The sequence below is a fragment of the Vigna angularis genome, chromosome 9, assembly GCF_016808095.1.
Source record: "Vigna angularis cultivar LongXiaoDou No.4 chromosome 9, ASM1680809v1, whole genome shotgun sequence".
Taxonomy (NCBI): Eukaryota; Viridiplantae; Streptophyta; class Magnoliopsida; order Fabales; family Fabaceae; genus Vigna; species Vigna angularis.
The window spans coordinates 694,379-718,560 of NC_068978.1; the positions used below are offsets into that span (position 1 = coordinate 694,379).

Below are 24,182 nucleotides of genomic sequence, written 5' to 3' on the forward strand. Positions count from 1 at the left end.
TAAATAAACATTCATCTTCCTCATCTTTTTGATAAATTGAAGTCACTTCCTTTATATTTGTAAGAAAATATCACTTACTTTACTTATGAAAGTATTTTTTAACATGTATTTAATTTTCTTTTTAATTTTTTATAATCTTTTATGTAATTTTAATAAAAAATATTATTATTTTATTAAAGATGTAAAAAAAAGATTAATATCATTTACTAAACGCATAAAAAGTATACCGGTTTAAAAATCTATTATATGAATCAAATTTATTAATAATATATAAATAAAAATATCTATTAAAAAATTAAATATTAGAATCATCTCAAGATATATAAAACCCAAAAATGTCATTTTAAAAGAAAAGTAGAGGTCTTAAACCTTTCTTCATTCGCCAACTCTAACATAATTATAATTAATGGATAATTTTATATATATATATATAAAATATTTATGTTTGATTTACAAGATACTTCACTTTCTTGTGGTTTATCACTTCGCTAACCTATTATAAATGAGAAGGAATATTATATTTCATTAAAAAATTTAATAAGGCAAAATGCAGTGTATTATTCATTCATAAAAAATAATTGTTTTAATCCAGTAACAGAAAAAAAATGCTAATAAAATCAATCTACTCACTTAATTTAATTGTTTTTGTATTAAAAAATATGTACAAAAATCATTCTTCTAAAAAAACATAATTACTTTTTTTATTTCTTTAAAAATTTTGCGAAAATTAATTGTAAAAAACCCTAATTAATGTCCTCTTTTCCACTCAATTGCGGCCCAACTAATGAAAAGATAATTTGTCCACCTTGCCACTCATTCAACCAATTTCATTGCTCATTAATATGTAGCATCTTTCTTCATCATTATAGATTTAATAAGAATCTATAAAACTAAATAAATCAAAAATGAAAATTGATAAATCCAATTCATTAATTACAACTACCGGTAACATGTCTCCTGTTTTTTTTATAAGACTCATTCTACATCATATTTAAAAGAAAAAACAAATTGTCAAATAGACTAAAACCATATCCAAAAGGTTTGGACATTTCCATTTGATTTAGATATTTCTGTCTAAGTTTAAAGCATATCATTAAAATCAAAACATCATATGCAAGTTAACTTCTTAAAATATTGTTACATGCTAAGTAGAACTGATCACTTTTATCATAAAATATAAATCCTGAAATCACAATATGGATCAAACCAAACAGGTACTATATATGGTTAAAACAATCACATGAGTATGATTCATATGTTTGGTCGATTTGACTTCCAACCTGACCACTGGCATTCATATTCTCTCCTATCAAGCATATTATACATCAAATTAGTAATTAGGCCAATGTCTATACATACGGGATAAAAACTGCCACTGTACCAACCTAGAAAAGCAATCCTTCCACGTTCTTCATTCAAATCTTGAAACTATGAATCTTTCATGTTTTTCATTGAAACAATGAAAGTATGAATAAAATCATTTCTTGTTACAAAAGGTTTATTTTGGGCAAGAAGATTAAATTTGAATAGAATTAACCTTTATACTATAAACATGTAATGAAAATCCTGACAATAACACGAGAATTAAAATCTACTCTGTAATATGCCACTTCATAAAAAATGTATACCTGAAATTCCATTTTCCCATGTACAACTGAAATATCTATAGTCATTCTGACTGGAACCAGTCCTTGGCACAAATAAGGGCTTCAAGAGTGAGAGAGCTTAAAGAACTACGGTAGCTATCCATTTTTCTAATCCGGGTGTCAAAAACAGAATCTGCAGACAATGTGGAAACTGGTAAAGACAAAATATCAGATGCTATTCTAGACAATGTCGGGTATTTCAATCCATTTACTCTCCACCAGTTCAGAATATCAAATTCCTCTACACTGGTCAGCAGAGGCTCTTCCAGATACTCTTCCAATTCTGATTTAAATTGAGGGTTACCAGTAAAATCAGATATATAAAATTCATAATCCGAAAGACCATCACCATCAACAAAAAGAGAGCAGTCAATAGAATCTTCTTGACATGTTTCTTTTATCATAATGTCATCCCCATCATCATCATTTGTTGCTTTAAGAAACATTTGGGTGCTATATTCAATGAATAGATCACGAAGACCATCCTCAACTATCTTTATCCAGGCCCCAGCATTCTCACCAAATGTCTTGGCAAAGGTAAATTCCACAAGTTTCATTTTATGCCTTGGGTCCATAGTTACAGCAATTGCCAAGATGATGCAGCTTTCTCTCCAATATTGGTCAAAGTTCTCGTGCAAAGGAAAAATTAAACTTCTTATGAAAGGATCCTGGATGAAGACTGCTTGTGTCAGCTCCACCTGAATTTTTGACACTTCAGCAAAAAATAAATTTGAAGTTGGGTACGGTTGCTGTGTCAGAATTTTGGCTGCATCATACAAATACTTCAAATATGTACAGAGAGTTTCAACCTGCTTCCAGTCATCCATTGTTAGAGTCATTCTGTAATCAGAATCAGTGGTATCAAGGCAGATGAAGATTTCCTTTAATTCACAGGCAGCTACAAGCATATGATAAGTTGTGTCCCATTTACACGGGTCATCAATTGAAAGATTCACCATACTAGGTACTTGTAAATGTTGCTTCAAGTCAATAAACTTCTCTTTATGGGTTTCTGAAGACTTCACATGCTTCACACTATCGCGAACCTTGCTAATAGTTTCTCTCATTGCCCATAGTGCATCAGCTGCAAGGCGACTAAGCACACAAGCATAGCAATTCTGGTTTAACAACTGACCATTGAGTGTGGCAGGGTTCTTAACAGAGAGCAGGCCTCTCAGATTTTCTATCACATTCTCACTGGAAAAGGATTTATCAAGCGCAAGAGTAAACAGCCGACCCTCCAAATGCCAATCGGATAAGCATGTCACTAAAGTTTGATTTAAAGAATCTTCAGAACCAGGAAATGGTACTGTAACGACATTGAGAATAGGACGATGCAAGTTCCAATCACTATCAATGAAGTGTCCTCGAACAAAAACATAGCCCATTGCCTGGTTGGAAGTCCACAATTCCATTGTCAGGTTGACTTGTCCAGGAATCACATTAATGACATTCAACATATTTTGCTTTTTCCTGAGGTAAATACCAATACAATCCCTTTCAATAGAATTTAGACATGATGGATTGAACTGGGGTTGAAGAATCCGCAAAAAATCAATGAAACCCTGTTGCTTCACAATATGAAGAGGATAATCATGTAAAATTATCATTTTGGCAATATCATGGTTGCAACGCTCCTGATCAAATGAGATACCATTAGTAAACCTAGAATTCTCTCTTGGCCGTTTCTTGGGAGGATTGGCATTATATTGAGAACCATCTGTTTTGGGATATGAGATTTGTTGGTTTTTCTCCCGAAGTACTTGACAGATTCCCATCGAAATGTGTCGTTTCAGATGGCTTGTACCAGCTAGTTTTGAATCAGTTATATAAGAAAATGACTTTTTGCACTGGTTACAGTAAGCCCTGGTACATCCAGCTCCAACAGCTTCTACTGTGAAGTATTCCCACACCATAGACTTTTTTCTCATCCGCTTATTGGGTTGCGTTCCTGAATAAGGTATCACATCATTATTATCGGGGGTAACATGAGCATCAAGCTCCATGATAGCAAAATTAACCCTGGAAAACCAAAAAATTGGAACGCCAGAAGGGCATCAATGAGTGGCTTACCTCCAGAAATAATAAAGGCAGGCTAAAAGTTATATTATTTTTTATACAAAACATAAATAAAAACTACAAAAAATAAGAATTTAAAAGGCCCCCGGAAGTTCAGCTGCTAAGGGCAAATTATGATAAATGATATATATAAATAAAAAGGAAATTATATTGCAAAACAAAGAAACCAGGACTCTTAATTTTGTTGACAATCTTGAGTTTTGGAGGAAGGTTGAATCATATAGCAGTCGAAAATCACTACACTACTCTGCTATAGCAAGCTATTGGCTACTACAAATTTGTCCAAACAAAATACTTTTTCCATTGGGTTAGCTACACGGATTCTGTCAAAAATTGAGTTAGCACACCACAACAACAATATTAAAAAACTAAACATCCATCATAGTTATTAGATTCTTTCGATTTGAATCATATCATTCAATGTAATTCAACTTGACCAGTGTTTTGAATCTCGTAATCAGTCTCCAATGACTTGAATCTTATGATACATAGATGAATCAACACAATTTTGTATCACCAAAACAAATCAACGTTCTATTAATTCTTTACTTTTTCTTCTACCTTTTCTCACTAATATAAAAATTCGAAAACTTATAGAAGCTAAGAAACATATTTTATCCTAATATTCCACTACTTTATTCATCACACTCTATTTGGTTACTCCATTGCTTTGTTTTGATTTTTTTTCAAAAAATAAAGGATTTACATGCTCGATTACGGCCTGTACTTTTGTTTTGTGAGACTTATGTACAACCTCTTTAGTTATTTCTAGTTTAAAATGATTGCATGATGTACTATCATCATTTATATGATATACATGAACAGTAGCCGGCCAAGTTCTGTCCTCGCCATTGTGAAAACTCGTCGGACCAACAACAGTTATAATATTGTGAGCGGGGATTAGTCTCTAGCAAAGTGGACGTAGAAAAGCCCATGGCAGAACAAAAGAATTTTGTTTTGTCTCCAAATCTTACATTCACTTCTTTGATTTTAAAGTCATAACTCTAAAGTTGCATGGCAGTTTATGATTTAATGTCCATCGGTGCTATAACTATCTATGTCAGCTTCATTCAACATGTATCTAGATGAAAGTAACTTTCCCTTGAAAGATACACTTAAAACCAGTGTTAAATTGAGAATGGATGAAAATGTCAGAAAGCTGATAATCTGCTATATCATATATGCATAAAAAAATTAAGTTGCACGTAAATAAAATTAAAATGCATAAAGCTTTTCATAATACTAACTGACAAAGTTCAACTGGCCGGAGACTTGTCAGTGATGACAAGAGGGTGAAGAAGGAGGTGAACAAACACGGATGGAGGAGTGGGGGCTCGTTCTTAGGTGAAGCCCTGAACAGAGGATTTTGTATAAGAGAAGATTAATAGGTTTAAGTGAGTAGGGGGAGTAGAAAACAAGGACTGAGTTGGAAAAAAACATGTGTAGTCCCATATCCATCTCAAAACCACATCATGAAGTGAACGCAGATCCTGGGTATTGTGCCATGCAACAGAGCTTTAGTCACTACTTAAACAACACTGCTTAAGTCAAAGCCTACAAATAACTTGTGCTCATTTATCCCAGTTATCTCAACAGTCATACTAACACTCAAAATTAAAGGTAGCATTCACATTTCTTTCCCCATAACATCCACAAACAATCCAATCTAGTTATACAGTTAAAACTCTGAAAGGGGTGGATTGACAAATAAAACACCATAATCGCATATCCGCCCGCATCATCAACAGAGGAAACAAAACAAAATTTAAACAAAAATTAAAACAAAAACCCGATTCTCTATTTCTTCAAGAGAATAATAAAAAAAAAACAAAATAGCATGAACAGTACACAAGCCTCAGCACAACATTTAACTTGAACACAATAGCCGACTAACTCATTTAACATCACAATGACAATGCGTGTCAAAAAACAACGACGACTAAGCACAAGGAACAGGTCACGATTAAAACAAAAATATCAATTCAAATAATATAAATACCGTTGTTTCCTCGTGTTTCCGTTCTTCAGTTTAGGGATCGAACTTAAACAATACACAACAGTGAGTAAAACAAAAACAGAGAGAAACTCTAATCCATTACAGAGTAGCATCACATTCAATTCAAATAGTGAAGAGATATATATATAGAGAGAGAGAACCTTGAGAAAAGGGAAAGTTGCACGAGCTCGCGCCACTGCCACGGCGGCGGAAGAGTTGAACGGCGTTGTGAAGTGAATGGAAAGAAAAAACGAATGAGATAGGAGTGCTTATACACTCACACGTGTGAGTATGTGCGTATATATAGATGAATATATATAGAGAGAGAAGAGAGAGAAGCAAGGAAAACGATTATGGTTGGAAGGCGGAGAGAATGTGTACGCGCGGCCGAAAGAAGGAAAGGAGGCAATGAGGGGTTCAAACTATGCAACTTTTGAACTGCTTCCCGATTTGCACTTCTAAACCCTTCGTACTTATTAATAGGGTTCATCATATATTTAATATAATAATATCAAATAATAATATTATATAGATATATAGTAATGTAGTAACTCTCAATTTAAGAAAATAAAAAGGGAAAAAATGGAGATTATGATGTTGGGAATTCTAATGTTTTTTCTTTATGAAGATAACAAAATGTCTAGAAAAAAAATACAATAAAGTGAAAGATAAAAAAAATAAAATAGAAATTGCATAAAGAAAAACTTAATTCAAATTAAAATATGTTTTTACTTTTTTATCCTAAAAATTTACTCTTGAAGTCAATGGTGAATTGAGGATACAAGTATTGTGTAATTACATACAAAATAATATTTTATAACGACTAAAATATCTTTCAATTTTTAAAGTGTTAAAAAAACAAACTTTAAAAGGTTAAAATATATTTAAAAAAATTATAGAACAAAGTATTCAAGTTTAAAAATATTTTAAGTGTTTAATTTCTTTCTATAGATTATAATGAAATATATTTTATACATTAATAAAGGTTACAATATACTATTTACATGGAACATGGAATATTAAATTAATAATAATTCAAATTTGAATATAATTTTTTTTTAATTTCTTTATTATATTATACTCATATGTTGTAGTAAAATAATGAATTAAAATATAAAAATAATCATACAAAAATCATTAAAATAATATTTTACATGATAAAAATAATAAATTAAAATGTTTAAAAAAGGTAAAAATGATCAATGTCTAAAAACTATTTGATATACATAGAATAAAATGTACAAAAGAAAAACATGAATAATTAAGCCTATGAATAGTTGAAAGAAAATAAAAATTATTTTAACAAAACAAAATTCTTTTAAATTATTTATGTGATTAAACACTTAAAATTAACAGAGTCAAATATTTTAATGTAAAAAAAAATTATAAATAATCAAGCATAATGTCTAAAAATTATTTAACTAATTGAAATTGATAATACATAATTTGTTTTTTGTAGACGTAGAACAGATCCAACAATTAGAAAATAAGATAAAAAAATATCTAGTAAATATATATATATATATATATATATATATATATATATATATATATATATATATATATATATATATATATATATATATTAAAACATACTATATGAAACAAGAAGAACATCGATCGAAGCAAACGAAGTCGCGGTGATATCATATTTGAGCCAGTTAATGTCTGGTTCGGGCTAATATGATTATCACATTTTACCCCATGAAATGCAAATCCAAAACCAACTTTCAGAATTAACTTCACCTTTTTTAATAAATTGAGAGAGGAGCAATATGTTACAGCTACAAGAAAATTTCCAGTTCACAATAAAATTGCTTTGCGTTCCTAAAGACTAAAAAATATACAGACAAGGGGTTTAGTTCTACAAAGGGACTGTTAACGAAAATTTTGAAATGAACTATTCCACCCATCGAGATTGCTGCAGATTGATTAACAGAACAATTCATCCGAAATTCAATGTGAACTGCATAATTTCATGAATCTAGCTCTTGTGAAGTATGTATTAGAGAGGTTTGGGTAGTGATCAGAAACAATCCTCAGCTTCTATGCAACAACATTCTACTTATCACCACCGCCAAACATTCCCATCATATCTTTAGCAGATCCCATCTGCTTCATCAAGCTTTGTAACCCACCCATGCCTCCGATTTGTTTTAGCATCTGAGGAGGGAGGACTTTGCTCATGTGCTGAGCATTCATATTTCGGGATAAGGCGCTCATTTCACCCTTCTTGGGTATTTTAAGCCCTTTCATTTTGCTCCATATCTTTGCAAGCCGTTTGTACTCTTCCAACATTTCCATTACTTCCCTAACTGGACGACCAGAACCTCGAGCTATTCGCATCATGCGGGACTCATTCATGAGCTTAGGGTTTGAGCTATCCAACTCTGTAAACATTGTAACCATTAAAAGTCAGCTGATGAAGGTACACTGTTTGAAAATAATGGATTCAATATACAAAAGATTTTATCCTCTCAAAGAGGAGAAAAAATGCCCAGCACATGCCTTCATTTGTCATTGAGTCCATCATTGTCATGTAACGCTTAATTTTTGCCTGGCTTTCCTTCTCACGGCCTTTTGGCATTAATTCAGCACTAAATCCTGGTAGCATAGAAAAGACCTGCATAAATCAACCTAGCAAACGTCAATAAAGCAAATGTGCAGCATCTCATCACACGGTAACCAATCAGCCATTACCAGTATGTGTTTAGAGCATCAAATATAAAATTTTGTGGGTATAATAAATTCAATCAAACATAAAAAGGAGGTAACCTGGCCAATGGGACCCATTTTAAGTATGTTCTGAAACTGTTCATACATAATCCTCAAGGTGAAGTTTCCCTCTGATAGCTTTTGTAGCAGTTCAGGCTGTTGATCCATAGGAACAACTTCATGAATTTTGTCCATGAACCCAGACCAGTCTCCCATGCCTGAATCAAAAGTCATTGAACAAGACTAAGAATTAATTTAAGCTAACTGACAAAATAATATACTTCAAAAGGGTGTGGCATAACCCAATACTCAGGTAAAGAAAAAAAGCAGAAAACACACACCTAATAGCCGACTGACAAATGGTTTAACATCAAAAACTTCAAATTCATCCATGTGTTCTCCAGTTCCAATGAATATGACAGGACTCTTTGTTGCTGCGACACTGACATACAAGATTAATTAGATTACAATTCAAACCACAACAAACATACACAAGCAACAGACACCCTATTTGCATAAGTTGGTATTAAATCGTATAAATACAATATAATTATCTTTGCAATACTTACGCACTAAGAGCACCACCACCCTTTGCGTGGCCATCCATTTTAGTCACAATGACAGCTCCAACTGCAACACTCTGTTTAAATGCTTGAGCCTGATCAAAAGCAGCCTGACCAATACTGCTATCCATGACGAATATAACAAGATCTGGTTTCTGATCAATGCAATGAAAAATATTAGATGTTGACCATTGAAAACAGAAATTAACAGAGTATCCACAGGAAATACCGTTGCTTCTGAAACTTGCCGCATTTCTTCAAAAAGTGCAGCTTCTTGTTTATGCCTCCCACTAGTGTCAACGATTATAAGGTCACAGTTTTCGTTCTTGAATCTTTCAACTCCTTCCACAGCAATTTTCACAGGATCTGATTCCATATAGCTGAAGAAAAAGAAATTACTTGAGCACGGTCACCGTTGGAAATGAAATGCAATTAACAAAATAGAAGCAAGCAGCTGTCATGAATGACAAATGAGAAAAATAAAACGAAAACGAAAGAAATTGTAAGATGAATCCAAATAGATCACTGGGAGAAAAAAAAAAGGAATTCTTTTAATTATTGGTTTCATGCATTTTTTATGTTCGTGAATTTGTATGGCATGCCTGAGAAACATTGTAAATTTGTATTAAGTCTTCTTTAGAAGAAATAAGATAAAAAATGAAAAAGAGTACGCCCATTTGTGAGCATGGGAATCTTAGCGACAAATTCTGAGCATGTGATTGAAGAGCCAAGAGTGTAAAATCCATAACATATGAAAAAATAAATTGAGAACAAACAAATCTAAGACCCAGTTTCCGAAATAGTCAGCGATAATCATCCCCAATCTTACTTTGTTATTCACTTAATACACACTTGTAGACGAATAATATCCCAAAATAAAATTTAACGCCATCCAAGGCATGATCTATATAGAAATATAACTGCCAATGGAACTCATCAACATATAAAACTACAAGTACACAACCTTAACTTTACTATCAACATTCAACAGGCATAAGTGCAGCATGTCTAACAACAGAACAATATGCCAACTACAGCTAAATCCGATCATCTCTGCATTTCAGGAGCCAATTTGAATAACAACTACCAACACGTACCTTCCATAGAAAGGGATCTTAGCCTTAGTAGCGTTTTGCTTCAACTGATCAAAAGCACCAGCTCTGAACGTATCCGCGCATACCAGCGCGGGCTTCCATCCTTTCTTCTGATGATAGTACGCGTATTTCGTACACGTCGTCGTCTTACCAGATCCTGAATCACGAAAACATCCACAATCATTCTAATCGTGCAAAACGCAAAGCATAACGCTATTCAAAAGAAACAAACAAACCTTGCAAACCGACGAACATGACGACGCTGGGTTTGCCCTTTTTGGGAGTGAACGAGGGTTTCCCGGGATCGAGGATTTTGCAGAGCTCATTGAACACGGCCTGCTGGATGATCCGACGCTTGTTGTGGCCAGCGGCGAGGTCGTCGAGGTTAACGATGCTCTTGATGTTAGCCTGCATTTCGCGGACGAGCTTGAATTGCACATCGGATTGGAGAAGTGCGCGCGTGATGTCGTTGAGGCAATCGTTGAGGACTTTCTCGTCGATGATGGTCGCGTTGCTCATCTGCTGAAGAGCACGCGAAATGCTCCCACCCAACTCCGCGAGAACCATCTTCGCCCACCGTCAGATTCTTCCTCCGATCACCAATTGGGTTTTGTTGAATTAGGGTTTGCACCACGTTCGCCGCCGGTGAAACGAAAAAAGCAAATCCAAATATCCGCACGGCGTTTCTCGTATACACGCACACCCTAGCTATAGCTGGATTTTGATTTTTCTAAAGTCCAGTAGAATTTAAAAATAAAAATATACTCTTTATTTTAATTTATAATTTATAAATTGTAAATTAAAAAATAGGTTAAACTACTTAATTTATCCCTTTACTACTTTTTTTTTAAAACGACTTTGTAATCTTTTTTATAAAAAATATAGGTTTCCATTGAATAATCAGGTCGTTAATTATGTAAAACAGCTAACTGAATATTTTTTTCTATATATTTAAGATTTTCAAAACAGTTAACAATTTAGTTTTTTTCAATGTATTTCTAAAAAATAAAATTTCAATTAATAGCTTTATGTTTAGGTGTAAGTAGTTTAGAAAATAAGAGTAATTTAATCTTTAGAAATTTAGAATAGGCGAATCTCTTTTATATGGATTTTTACTCTTGTTTAGTTTATGATACATTCCATATCTTACTTTTTCAACTAGTTAAAAAGATTTTTATTCAAACGTTTTTTTAACTGATATTGTTAATAGTTGATCTCTTTTATTATTTAAGAATAATTTTTTTATTTAGTCCTGACACATTAAAAAATACAAAAAACCAAAAACGGAAAACGTAATATATAGTAATGATGAAAAATTAATATAACAAATTTAAAAGTTGTAACGGCAATACAAATTTACTAAACAGGTTTGATGTTATATATGTCAATATATAAAATATCTGTTTGCAAAAATTTTAAAATTAAAAGATAATTCAAAAATAATATTGACACATGATACGTAAAAACCGTTTATGCAAATCTAATAGAAAAAACTAAATATATAACAAAAAGTTAAACTTAATTGATAAAAAAAAATAAAAGATAAAATGGAATACTACTACATTGAGAAGAAGAAAAAAATATTTAACCTAAAATTAAATATTGCTTAATTTTATTTTTAACTGTATTGCTGTAGTTATAAAATAAATAAAGATAAAAAAATATTCTTGAAAAGTGTAAATGTGATATAAGTTTTAGAGATAGTTATAAATAATATATAACAAGGACCTGTTTTTATTTGCTTTACACCGCAGGGGTTGCGGCGGGGCGACTGCCGGCGGTATAGGAAACCGGTTCTCTTCGACGGAGAAAGGAGAGGGATAAAAGGGTAAATGGGAAGAGAGATAATTTAAATCGTTAGATTCTTTTAATTTTGATCTAACGGTTGGTTTTGTTTTTCTTATTTTTATTTGTTGTTTTCCTTTGATTTTTGATTTTCAACGTCTCTGTCTCGCATTTACACTTCACTTTTCCCCTTTCTAAATCTAATTTCTTTGTCTCCTTCTCGCGCGCCGCCGTAGCTCGCCGGTCGCTGGTCGCTGGTCGCCGGTTTTCGTGAGTTCCCCTTTCTCTGTTAATCAATTTCTCTATTTCATTTGCCTGTGTCTCAGCAAAGTTGTCACTCACTCACTCTCGCGATATTAAGTTCGCAACTGAAAAACTGAGAGAGAGTAAGCATCTGCGTCTTCCATACCCTAATTTTGTGTTGTATCATACAATGATGGTGCAGATCGTGAAATTGAGAAGTTTAAAAGGTTTTAATCATGGCAACGGCGACATACCCTCCACCGCCACCTTTTTACAGGCTTTACAAAGATTACTTGCAAGACCCTAAGTCTGCTCCCGAGCCTCCGCCGCCTATTGAAGGGACTTACGTTTGTTTTGGAGGCAATTATACGGTAACCATTTCTTTTCAGGATATAATATTAAAATGAACCTCTGTTGTTGCAATTGCAGTGTCGTTGGTATAATAAGCACTTTCTTGGTGAAATTTTAACTATACATCGAGGTTTTAAAAATGTATTCAGATTAGTTGAAAGCTTTTGTGGATGCTTGTTTTCACTAGCATCGATTTTTGGCTTGTGAAAAGAAACCTGAAACAGCTTATGTGGGAGTCAGTTGGTTTGTCTATTGAATTCTTAGAGATTGGTAAAATAGCTTAAACTTATTGATTTCAGTTGTTAGACAATTATTGTTGTGTTTGGGATCATTCGCTGAAATCTAGAAAAAAAAAAGCTTTTTGTAAACAAAAAAAAAACTAAGCTGGCTTTATTTTTTTGGACATCTGTAGTTTATGATAATTTCCCACCCTCAATCATGTTATCTCTAATCAAATTTTCCAATCACTTTTTTTATTCTCGTTCAGCTTCATACATATCCTCTCTTTTATTTTTTTAATTTATAACGTAAAAGCTGATTTATTTTATGGGTCGAAATAAAATTAATTATTTAGAAATATATTCTCTGCAAACTTATCCAAATATAAACTTATTTTTATTATGATCACAAAGTCTTTGTTTATCTATTTGTACTTTTATGTAGGATCTCTATGTCATGATAACGTATTAAAATTATAGTTCTTTGTTTATTTTCTTGTAGACTAGTGATGTTCTGCCAAGCTTGGAAGAACAAGGGGTGCGCCAGCTCTATTCTAAGGGGCCTAATGTTGGTAGGCCATTTTTATCCCTATTCATGCACAATTTGATGTGATAATGTTTTGCAATGACCACAAGTTGCTACAAATAGTTTTGGTTTTCTATTATGATGCTTTTCTATCTCAATATTATCCAGTTGGAAGCTATCGTTCCAGAGAATAGTAAATGATATGACTTCTCTTTCTTCCTCCATAAGAGCTGGTAGTATCATTATGAACCTTGCTTTAACATTTGAATGCTTCTGCGAATCCTTGCTTCGTAATGTTGATAACTCACGTTTAGGTTGTTTGTCTACACTTTGTTGCCATAGGTACTATGTTGCAAAATACTCCCATGTCACTTTCATCATCTTTTGGAAATTTCTATATGAGAAAGATGAATCACTAAGGCACAAACCTAGAATAGATACAGTGTCAATTTCAACTTTACATGCACTGAATTTTTAACTAAGTTGGGTATCTATTCCCTTACTCAATTACTTAATAGGATGGTGTATTTTTGAGCAACTGTTGTGAAATTGTTCATCGTAACTTTCATAAAGTTTTACTGCTCTAGAATGATGACATCCATGCCCATAAAATGAGTAATTTCAGAAAGGGTCAAGTGTTCACAATATATTTTCTCTTTCATAATAAGCTGCTTTAACATAACCGTTAAAAGATTTTTTTTTTTAATTCTTTTACCTTCCATCCTTTAGTAAAAGATTCCGATCTTCTATAGATTTCAAGAAGGAGCTGAGGTCACTTAATGGAGAGTTGCAGCTACATGTCCTGGAGCTTGCTGATATTCTTATTGAGAGACCTTCACAGTATGCAAGGAGAGTTGAAGAAATTTCTACTGTATTCAAAAACTTACATCACCTTTTAAATTCATTGCGTCCTCATCAGGTATATTTTCTTCTATACAATTAAGTATAAGGAAATACGCGTGCCTTTGACTGGCATGCTGCTGTTCTGTTTCCGTTGTCTGGGATTTTAATTATATTTTGTATTTACTTTATAGGCGAGAGCAACTCTGATTCACATTTTGGAACTTCAGATACAACGCCGTAAACAGGCAGTGGAGGACATAAAAAGGTATAAATATATATGTATATGCGTGTGTGCATAAGAAAGTATACCTGGACTTAATGGGTTGGATTAACTATTATTTTGGATAGATGATAAAGCGTCAGCGATATCTTTTAGATTAATGGATGTAGATATTATCACATAATGAAAACAATCCTCAGAAGGAAGGAACAGATCGCGTTCTTTTTTTTGTAGTAAGGCCTCATTCAGGATTTAGTTGTGACTTTCAAGATTTTAATTAAACACTGCAACAACCAGTTTTTAAATGTTTAGTTTTTGTTTGAGGGTGATTTTTAGTTTTGAAAATTAGTTTAAAAAAACTCCCATCATATTAAAATTAATTTATAGGTAAGTTTATATAATGGTAACAATGCTGACAACAACAATGTTCTTAGTGGTGGTAGTAAGGCTTCAAGGCTACTCAATGTGGGACTCCTAGCAGAATCTTTATAGATAACCGATAACTTGTGATAGAGTTATCCCTCCTAGATTCATATACCCATACCTCCTTACCTTCATAACTACACTATACCTCATTAAAATTACACTTACAAATTGCATACTTAGAATGGATCTTGAACCCATGGAAGACCATGAGAAAGTTTGAATTGTTAATGTGATTGAAACTGACAATGGAGACATGTCACATTTTTCTTTTTTTACAACCCTCTTCTAAAATTTTCTAACATAGAAGACAATTCTCAATGTATCTTGGTTAAGTTAGATGAGCTGTAGATAAACAAAAGGGTGTGATGCTTTTGAAACTTGATTGGTCTGAAACGTATGATTTTATAGGCAGTGAACATAAACTTGATAGGAGGGAAATGTTTAAATGGGGGAGTGAACTATAATTTCCTAACATTAATTAGGTAGTGTTTTCTGTTGTTATTTGTCGCTAGAAGATGGTTTAGCAGATCTTTCTACCTTCTTTTTCCTTGCTTATCTAATTTTGCTTTGGTGAAAATTGAGCAGATACTTTTCTTTCATATAATACTAATGCATGATTGGGACAAAATTTTATTATATCTTGTCAGAGTAAAGCGCTATTTTGATCCTTCAAAACATTCGAGTCAGTTGTATGACAAGGAGAGAAATATGACTTGTTAGGAGACGAATTTAGCCATTTTCATTGAGATTCCTTATTTTGTTATGGAGACTTGCCACACAAACGTTCTGTTATGTTATTTTGTCAGTGATTTTGTTAGGTTTCTTGGGAACAAGAAACCAGATTTTCAGATTCAGTAAAGAAATAAGCACTCAAATCTTACTGCACAATGTATTTAACACTCTAATTCTGAAAAACATAACACAAGAAAACATCCAACAGCTTCCAAGGGAAGAAATTCCCTTCTACACAGGACAAGCCCTGTTCTGAAACAAAATACACTCCACCCACAGAAGTAGAACACCCCCCTCCTTAAAAGACAAAAACTGCCTAACTACTAATTAAAACTTCCCCTAACTGTTGTTTAAACTCCTCCTAACTGCCCCTAACCACTTCATACTAACTTCTATGTTTTATTTTTTCCAAACTATCTAACAATTGTCTACAAACTGTCAAATACATTATATATCCTATCATTACTCGCCGACACAAAACAACCTTGTCCTCAAGGTTGTAGTCTAGAAACTGGTCCTTAATCGTTGCGACCACTTCCCATGTGACTGCCTCAAGGCTTTCTTTTGGCCTTTGGATTAATCCTTGAATCTGCAAAGATTTAACTTTGACAACATAATCTTTTCCAAAATCAACAAGTTTATTACTGGAGTTTGCTAGCAATCGATTTCCATAACAGATAAGTAACCGAGACAAAAGGGAGATTGCCAACTTTCTTGTCCTTCTTGCATAGGGCCTGCCACTTTGTCAAGAAATACTCCCCCAACTGGTTTTCTGATGTTGGGTTTACTAGAGACACCAATATCTTGAATTCTTGGATGACTTTTTCCCCCCTCCCTGTCCTTGTTACTGCTGCCATCCTCTCACGTAAAATTTCCACACTCCCAATCTGTGTTACTGCTGCCAAAGTCTCCAATAACATGTTTCCCTTGTTCCCTTCAACTATCCTTAGTTTAGGTGTTGCAAGATCTTCCCAAGAAAGGTTATGAGATTTCTGTTGCCAGGTATTGAACCCCTTGACTGCATTTTTTCCCATGTTATTGATGGTTAGGTGTACTTCTGCTGCTCCTGTGATGTTCTGGACTTCAAAAACATTTTCTGTCCCAACACCAACTACCTTTGAACCATCTACACTCAAAACAGCCTCATCTTTTACTTTACTCCCAGAAGTAACGGTTACAATGTTCCCACCACATCGGCCTTCTTTCCTTTGTCTTCACCCACCTTCACTGTTTTGACATATTCACCAAGACCTACCACACTATCCCCACTAAAACCAGCAACTTTTGCAACTTCATTCTGAGAAGCAAGAGTCACAACATTCCCATCACAGTCTTGGTCTCCACCTTCCTCTTCACTGATATCCTTTTCTCTTCTTCCCACTCTATCTCCATACACAGAACCTCTACTTCCATCTGACTCTCTTTCCATGTTCTTGAGTCTTTGCAAGATATCCTTCATCATATCTTCGAACCTTTGAAAGTTGGCCCTAGTTTCCTCTCTATTCTCCTCAAAAGCTCTCTAATGCACTCACTCTACTTTCCATGGTGTTTGACTGATCCAGCAGGTCAGACTAAATTGTTAGGTTTCTTGGGAACAAGAAACCAGATTTTCAGATTCAGTAAAGAAATAAGCACTCAAATCTTACTGCACAATGTATTTAACACTCTAATTCTGAAAAACATAACACAAGAAAACATCCAACAGCTTCCAAGGGAAGAAATTCCCTTCTACACAGGACAAGCCCTGTTCTGAGACAAAATACACTCCACCCACAGAACTAGAACACCCCCCTCCTTAAAAGACAAAAACTGCCTAACTACTAATTAAAACTTCCCCTAACTGCTGTTTAAACTCCTCCTAATTACCCCTAACCACTTCATACTAACTTCTATGTTTTATTTTTTCCAAACTATCTAACAATTGTCTACAAACTGTCAAATACATTACATATCCTATCAGATTTAGTAATTCATCTACTGTATAAACCATGAATATTAAGGAGTGAAGGATGGAAGAAAGTTATAAGTTTAATTGTTATCTTTTTTACACTGATTCCGCCCTTAAAAATGAAAATGGTGATTCGCAATTTATTGGAACAAATGTTATCGAATCCAAATCTTCTAGGGACGAAAATGGTGTTTGATTTGTTTTTGTCATTGGCCTTTTTTCTAAGGTAATCTCGCTATTTGCAGGAGGAGAGAGGAAGCACGACGGCTCCTTAACGAGTCCTTAGCAACACTTGATGGTCATTAGAGCGTTCTCAATCTTGTATTCACAGCAAGAATCAACTGATGAAATTAATTTTAGAATGAATTTTGACCTCTAGATTTTAGCAAATGATGAAAAGATTAAAACAAGAAATTTGATGAAAGCTGTTTTGCAGCTTGTGTAGAGATATTAGAATTAGAAGAATTGTGTGAGTGTTGCTACTGCCCTTATAAATATTCAGTGTATGGAAGTCTGAACTGTCAATGTAGGATAATGGTGGGACGAATTTGCCTCTGTTGAATATTATTTAAATAATATTATAGTACCATCTTTATGGAAAGTTTCACTGAGTTTTCCTGAATTGTTCAGTGCAACTGACCGTGAGATTCCATTCATTAAATACTCTTGCGCATCTCCTCCAGTTTTAACAAAAATGAACAGCAACACCATTTAACCTAGAATGGTGATTTATATGTTGGGGACAGAGAATACGTCAAACCATGCCTGCCAGAACAACACATTATCAGATTTCATGATCAAGATGCTACTATATTTAGTTCCCTGATTCTCTTGGGTTTTGCAGTTGGTATTTATTTCTACAACGAATCAACATAGACACTTTGCATTTTCTTGTCTCATGCTATTATGCATAGTATTTGAGATGCTACCTTTAACTCGTGCACGAGTTAGGTGTGGTGTTCTGTTACTCGTGCAGCTGGAGAGATGAGGAGGAGGAGGACAAGGATAAAGAAGAGATCATTCAAGGAATTCAATGAAACTAAGACTAGTGAGGGACTCTAAGAAGAAAAGAACAAGACTAGGTGCTTTCTTTATTTGCATACAAATCCTGTCTTGCATAAGTAAATTAAACAATTTTTTATTTTAGAAATTTTAGGAATTAAAAATTGTGTTGTTTTTTGATATGATTAATAGTATTAGAATGTTTGTTTTCAGGAAGTTAAATTTTGACTTTAGTTTTTTTATTAGATATCATGTCTATTGCGAACTTATTTATTGAAGAAAAAATATAAACGAGTTATCTTTTTCTCACCTTTCACCTAGAGTCTTTATAGAAAGGTTTTAATATATTTTTTTTAAATTTTATCTTGATATTCAAGTGACAATTTTTTATTCTTCAAATGGTAGTCGTCATCTTGTAATTCTTTCTACATTTTATTTTATTTGATTTGTTCTTGAGAATGCTGAGAGTTATATATATATATATATTTGATCTATAAGTTCTTTTATTTTTTTATTGCTTTTCTGATTCTAATTTATATATACAGTGTACTATTGTTACTATCGTTATACTATTAATGATATTATTACTATTATTCTCTTATATTTCTTATGTTTTGTTTTGTTAATTCAATCATTTGTTCAATAATGGATTTCATTCCCACTTTTATTTGTGTTTTTAGATTTTTGTGATCTAATTGGTTGAATATTATTAGATCATTTTAAGAAAATCTATAAAGAGAGATTGTGTTTTTATGATTGATTTTGATTATTAGTCTTAGTTTGATAGATTCCAAAGTTTAGTTATTATTATTTTTTAGCAACAAGAAACATTTAAAATATAATAGAAGTGGTATAATTATGACATTGAATTCAGTTATAAAATGTTGATATCACTTTGTTAAAACACAATTATATATTGTTAATGAAACAAGCTGTAAGTGTATTAGTTAAAAATACAAAGTGAATTAAACGCTAATATCTTTAACAGTCGATAAATAAATGTTTAAAAACTAATGAAATTCAAGATTCGCTACGAAATTTTCTGAAATTTAATTTAGAACGGAAAATAGATAATACCATGAATAAATTCATGAAAATTGAAGTATTATAGATAGTTTAAGAAACAATACTCCTTTGTCTTCCAGTCATTTGCAGTAATTTAATTTGTTAATTATAAAACATTCTTTTAGCATATGTATTTCTGTTTCAAATCGCATAATTGCTGTGTAAATTTAACCAGAAATTAAAACGAAAAACATTTTTTTTTTCAAATATTTGAGACGTGAATCTGCTAGAATAAAAAGAAAAAATCTCGAATACGCCAATAAATATACAATTCAACAGTCGATTTTTATAAATAAGTCAAGCAGTTTCGTTTTCAGTTTCGTTTTCAGTTTCGACAGTGTATAGATTTGAATTTTGATTGTAGCATGTATAATTAAACTTATTTTGAAAAAAAAAATTATAAGCAGGATTAGATAAACGGATGATACTAATAGGATTTGACTGAAAACATTGATATACTGTTGGATTCTATACTGTGTTGATAAGATACTATAAAAGCAGAAACCATGCTATCACAAACAGAAGCTATAAAAAAGAAAATTACAGCAGCATTAACCTTTTTATGAAAGAAAACAAATAACAAAACATAATTAGTCAAGCTGAAGCAGCTATTTGCTGCCTCTATTATTACGTTTTACACATTCAACCCATTAGAAGATATCAGGTGGGAAATGCCCAGTAAAGGGGTTGCTCTGTTGAGCCTGCTTCAAATGCATTGCCAAAGCATAGTTATTCACCTGTCAACAAATCAATGGTCATAGAAATCATCAGTATGCTCAAAAGCAATTATTAATAGGAAAAAGGCTAGCGTAACACTTTAGATTTTTCATCCACCATTACCCATTAATCCAGTTTGTCTGAATTTAATAACGGACCAGTTTGAATTTGTAAATTGATTTCTTATAGTAGGATGCAATATTTAGGTATTTGCCCTCTCCCCTTTACAAGCCAAAGTTGCACTCTCACTTATAAACCTATATATAAATAGCAGATTGCTATATTGACTCCTAAACAATAAAGAGAGTCTAAAAATTAAGACCAAACTACGAGAGATGATACCGATTAAATCCTTAGCCTAACGAACAGCTGTGACTGCGAACAATTAAGATGGAAAGTTGATTCAAACCTCGAGAGTTCTAATCTGCTCCTGGTATTGAGACACCAATTGCTTTAAATGCTGCAACTCTTGGTTCTTAACCTCGTAATCAGCAGATCGTTCGTGCTGGATTCTAAAAGCATTTTTGAAAGAATTTTTCTCCTTAATCAATGCTTCGATTTGCTCTTTCAGCATCAAATTTTCCTGAAAATGAAAACATTATACAACTAAGATACAAGCTGAAACGAGAAGAAACACTATGTATTTATTCCTAAATCATCATGTCCTAATATATAAGAACATCAGAGTGCAATCTTAGCATTATAATTCTAGCTCAAAGTTCATTACTAAAAATATTAGTCTTTTTATATGAAACCAAACTACAGAGTATTGTAGAAAATCAGCCACGATATACTTTGGATGTTTATTCAAAGAAGATCCACAGACTACATTGTCTAAGCACAGTAAGTCTCAGCGTCTCTCCCGTGTTATCTTCTCATCCAAGCAAACAGAAAACCAAGCCTTTTCCTACTACGTTTGGCTACACGAACCAAATAATGTCATATTGCTCTATCATAAACAATTATATAGACAAACTGACCATTAAAACCTTCTTAATGGTTTTGCCCATAACTTTTCTTGACCTCCCTCTACCTCTATTAACAACAAGACTAACCTATATTTGATCTAAATATCCTTCCTGGAGCTTCTTCATATCTTCTCCACATACACCCAAACCCCATTGGAGCAAAATTCTACTACCTTTTCTACTACAGGTACATACCCTCAGCTTTCTTTAATTTTGTCAAGTATGTCCATAAATCTAACACAGCACTCTCATCTACGATACGCTTGAGGTTATTTTCTTGTTGACTTGTTGCCACCACACACTTAGTTCCCCAATACAAGCTGGTGAAACTAAAACACCATACACAGAATCATTACACAAAAACAACAAAGTAAAAATATTACAATGAAAGAATTAGGATGAACCATCCTCAGCTTAAGTCAACAAAAGAGTTCCTCCACAAACAAACCAATCTCAAAGCACTCAATATCACCCAACTGCCACTTCAGTTCAGCAATACCTGGGCAACAGCAGACATCATACAATTGATCTGTTCCTCTAAATAGACATTCACTCAGTGACATGCAAAACATCAGAGTTTGGTCGATAACATGAATCTTGAATGGTTTTAGAATGAGTACCTTTTGAAGTGCATCAGTTGCCTCAGCCCTTGCTCTTTCACTGATTGATTTCTCTAGAACTTCTAGCATTCTAGCAGCACGGGCTCTAGCATCATCAACACTAGTAGCAACCATCATTTCCCTAACAAAAAAGTCAATCCATTCTGGTCCATCTGCAGGAAGGTGGTTGTTCAAAGTAGGCTGGTCCTCAGGAACAGAAGCATTTCCATTGTCTTCCAATTTACCTGAAGAGTGTCTCAAAAAGGTCAATTTCTCAATTAGTTTTTTTACAAAAACTTTTTCGTAATTTATTCAACTCATATCATTATTTTTCCACAGCCCCTGTCCGGGCTAGGATAGAAGAGCAGTGCACCAGTACAATAACAGAAAGCAATCAATTAACAGTTTAAAATCCTATCGATGTAAAAGGAGAATTTTCTCATAAAGGTTTTAAGCATTCATTCGCAAACATCAACCAACCATACCTGCAACCAAATTAACAACATCCAATCCTTCCGAATTTTCATTTCCATCTGTTTTTCCCAAGCAAAGCTCGTTCAGCCTCTTGATGGCAGCATCAATATCATTTCCACATTCCTGAAGAGCCCTCTCAAGAACCTGAAAGGTAAAATAACAACCAATAAGATATGTTAGGAAGAGAATCATCTATATCAATCATGCAATTTTCGGAAAACACCAACCGAACACATCATAGATTGGACTGGTCAGCCAAAAGTCAAATCCCGGCTTGACAACCTACGTCGTCGTCGTCGACCGACTATTTACTATGACCACTCCCCCGTCACATTAACAGTTGAGAGGCACCAAGACCTCAAATAGTCAGTCTGCGTTGGGCCTTGAGGTCCAATTATGGCATTCTAGGGCCCAACTATGATCCTTCTAGCCCCAATTACGACATTCTAGGCCCAACTATGATACTTCTAGCCCCAATTACTACACTCTAGGGCCCAACTATAATACTTCTAGCCCCAATCACGGTATTCCAGGCCAAACTGATATTCTAGACCGCCCATGGCACCTACTTGATGCACAGTTAGTATTACCTCTTCCTCTCCTCGCACGTGACAACATTGATGACACCCCAGAAAACGGGAAACATGGTAAATGAGTAAGGATACTCCCAAAACTCAAGAGAGAAAAATGAGGGGCATTTCCACAAAAAGAAGCAAAGTAGCTCAAATGAGGGACGTTTGGACAAATCTTTTTGTCGATAACCTCAAACCAGTCAATCGGATATTGATTGACATGTTCGTTAGATACGTATTACCAATCCAAGATAGTAGACCTCTTGAGTTCATACATACTGAACTTCAGGACTACCTGCCGACTTCATTCTCAAGTATGAAAACAAATCAAGGACAGAAACTCCCTCTCTCGATTCAAGCCAAATTTACACACTAATTATTTTGAAGCACAAAAGAAAAAAGCGAAAGCACAACCAAACACGGTAACTGATAACAACAATATGATAAACTACAATTCTAACCTTGCAACTAAACTATAAACTACCAAGTTTAAAAGATTAGTAAAACCGTAAAGTGTAACCGTAAGTGGATTCAAAGTCACGTAAAAGTAAAACTGAGAAAGAAAAGAATAGATACCAGGTCGTCCATGTGCGGAAAGAGCGGGCGAAGTTGGTCGATGAGAGAGAGGGGAGGGAAGCGAATCGGCGAAGAGGAACAACGGAGCCTCTTGGAGAGTGGTGGAGAAGGAGGAAGCTCTTCGAAGAAAGATCTCTTGCTTCCGCACACAGCAGCAGACATCGTTCTTCAACGCTGACACCACCAATTTCAAACAATCCTTTCACGATCTCCTCCTATTCAATCCCAACGAACTGGGGTTAGGGTTTCGGAAGAACGAGAGTTATCGGAATCGAAGGGGTTTTCGTGAGGGTTAGGTTCGGGCTGTTCCAGGAGGAGGAAAAGTGTGGAAACTTGAGAATTATTTATAGTGCTATGCCACAAAGGAAAACGGAACTCTCCACGTGCTTGCCAGCGCGTCGGGTACCAGCGTTTCCTTTGTCGGAAATTCTCCCTGGAAAAACCAAAACCTTTAAAATTCTATATCTTCTAACCTCAAAAATTAAGATGATATCATTTCATTAATATATATGATTTAAATTTAAATGTATGTTATTTATTATTATATTTTTAATTATTAACCTTTTAAAATCAAGCCAAAACGGTCTTATTATATTTGTAAGTTTGTTTCGGACTAATTATTTAAATCATTTTTTAATTATTATCACAAATCTTGTTAGTTAGGAGCATCAATGTTGTTTTTAAAATTTGTACTATCTATCTAACAGTTCGTATTGTTGTGATTTTATGAATATTAAAGGTTTACCTTATCAGCTTCAATTTCCTTTTCTGAAAAAATAATGATGAACATGGTAACTTATTTAAAAGTATTTTGAAGTTTTTTT

The 24,182-nt window shown here is 33.6% G+C and overlaps 4 protein-coding genes across 7 annotated transcripts; 1 reads left to right on the forward strand and 3 right to left on the reverse strand.

The window, feature by feature from the left end:
* Positions 1-1,516: 1,516 nt before the first annotated feature.
* On the reverse strand, positions 1,517-6,158 carry LOC108320422 (zinc finger BED domain-containing protein DAYSLEEPER). 3 transcript variants are annotated; one of them, XM_052868800.1, is made up of 3 exons: positions 5,883-6,158; positions 4,973-5,077; positions 1,517-3,597 (listed from the first exon to the last, which is right to left on the reverse strand). In XM_052868800.1, the coding sequence occupies exon 3, from the start codon at positions 3,575-3,577 to the stop codon at positions 1,670-1,672; it is 1,908 nt and encodes a 635-aa protein (XP_052724760.1). In that variant the 5' UTR covers positions 3,578-3,597; positions 4,973-5,077; positions 5,883-6,158; the 3' UTR covers positions 1,517-1,669. The 3 variants fall into 3 exon arrangements, with proteins under 3 accessions (XP_052724760.1, XP_017407327.1, XP_017407326.1); XM_017551838.2 differs by lacking the exon at positions 4,973-5,077; XM_017551837.2 differs by lacking the exon at positions 4,973-5,077 and having other exon boundaries at positions 1,517-3,668.
* A 1,291-nt stretch (positions 6,159-7,449) lies between these two features.
* Positions 7,450-10,822, reverse strand: LOC108320461 (signal recognition particle 54 kDa protein 2). Its single transcript, XM_017551879.2, has 8 exons — positions 10,330-10,822; positions 10,097-10,250; positions 9,229-9,379; positions 9,006-9,154; positions 8,778-8,878; positions 8,497-8,654; positions 8,230-8,344; positions 7,450-8,111 (listed from the first exon to the last, which is right to left on the reverse strand). Exons 1-8 carry the CDS (start codon positions 10,658-10,660, stop codon positions 7,783-7,785), a joined length of 1,488 nt encoding a protein of 495 aa, XP_017407368.1. The 5' UTR covers positions 10,661-10,822; the 3' UTR covers positions 7,450-7,782.
* A 989-nt stretch (positions 10,823-11,811) lies between these two features.
* Positions 11,812-17,986, forward strand: LOC108320690 (mediator of RNA polymerase II transcription subunit 7a). Of its 2 annotated transcripts, XM_052868801.1 has the most exons (7): positions 11,812-11,921; positions 12,115-12,148; positions 12,324-12,492; positions 13,193-13,262; positions 13,969-14,135; positions 14,251-14,324; positions 17,631-17,986. In XM_052868801.1, exons 3-7 carry the CDS (start codon positions 12,358-12,360, stop codon positions 17,689-17,691), a joined length of 507 nt encoding a protein of 168 aa, XP_052724761.1. In that variant the 5' UTR covers positions 11,812-11,921; positions 12,115-12,148; positions 12,324-12,357; the 3' UTR covers positions 17,692-17,986. The 2 variants fall into 2 exon arrangements, with proteins under 2 accessions (XP_052724761.1, XP_017407693.1); XM_017552204.2 differs by having other exon boundaries at positions 11,844-12,148.
* Positions 17,987-19,861: 1,875 nt separating this feature from the next.
* Positions 19,862-23,839, reverse strand: LOC108320653 (uncharacterized). Its single transcript, XM_017552145.2, has 5 exons — positions 23,359-23,839; positions 22,222-22,354; positions 21,758-21,981; positions 20,579-20,752; positions 19,862-20,189 (listed from the first exon to the last, which is right to left on the reverse strand). The coding sequence occupies exons 1-5, from the start codon at positions 23,518-23,520 to the stop codon at positions 20,103-20,105; spliced, it is 780 nt and encodes a 259-aa protein (XP_017407634.1). The 5' UTR covers positions 23,521-23,839; the 3' UTR covers positions 19,862-20,102.
* Between the last annotated feature and the right edge of the window lie 343 nt (positions 23,840-24,182).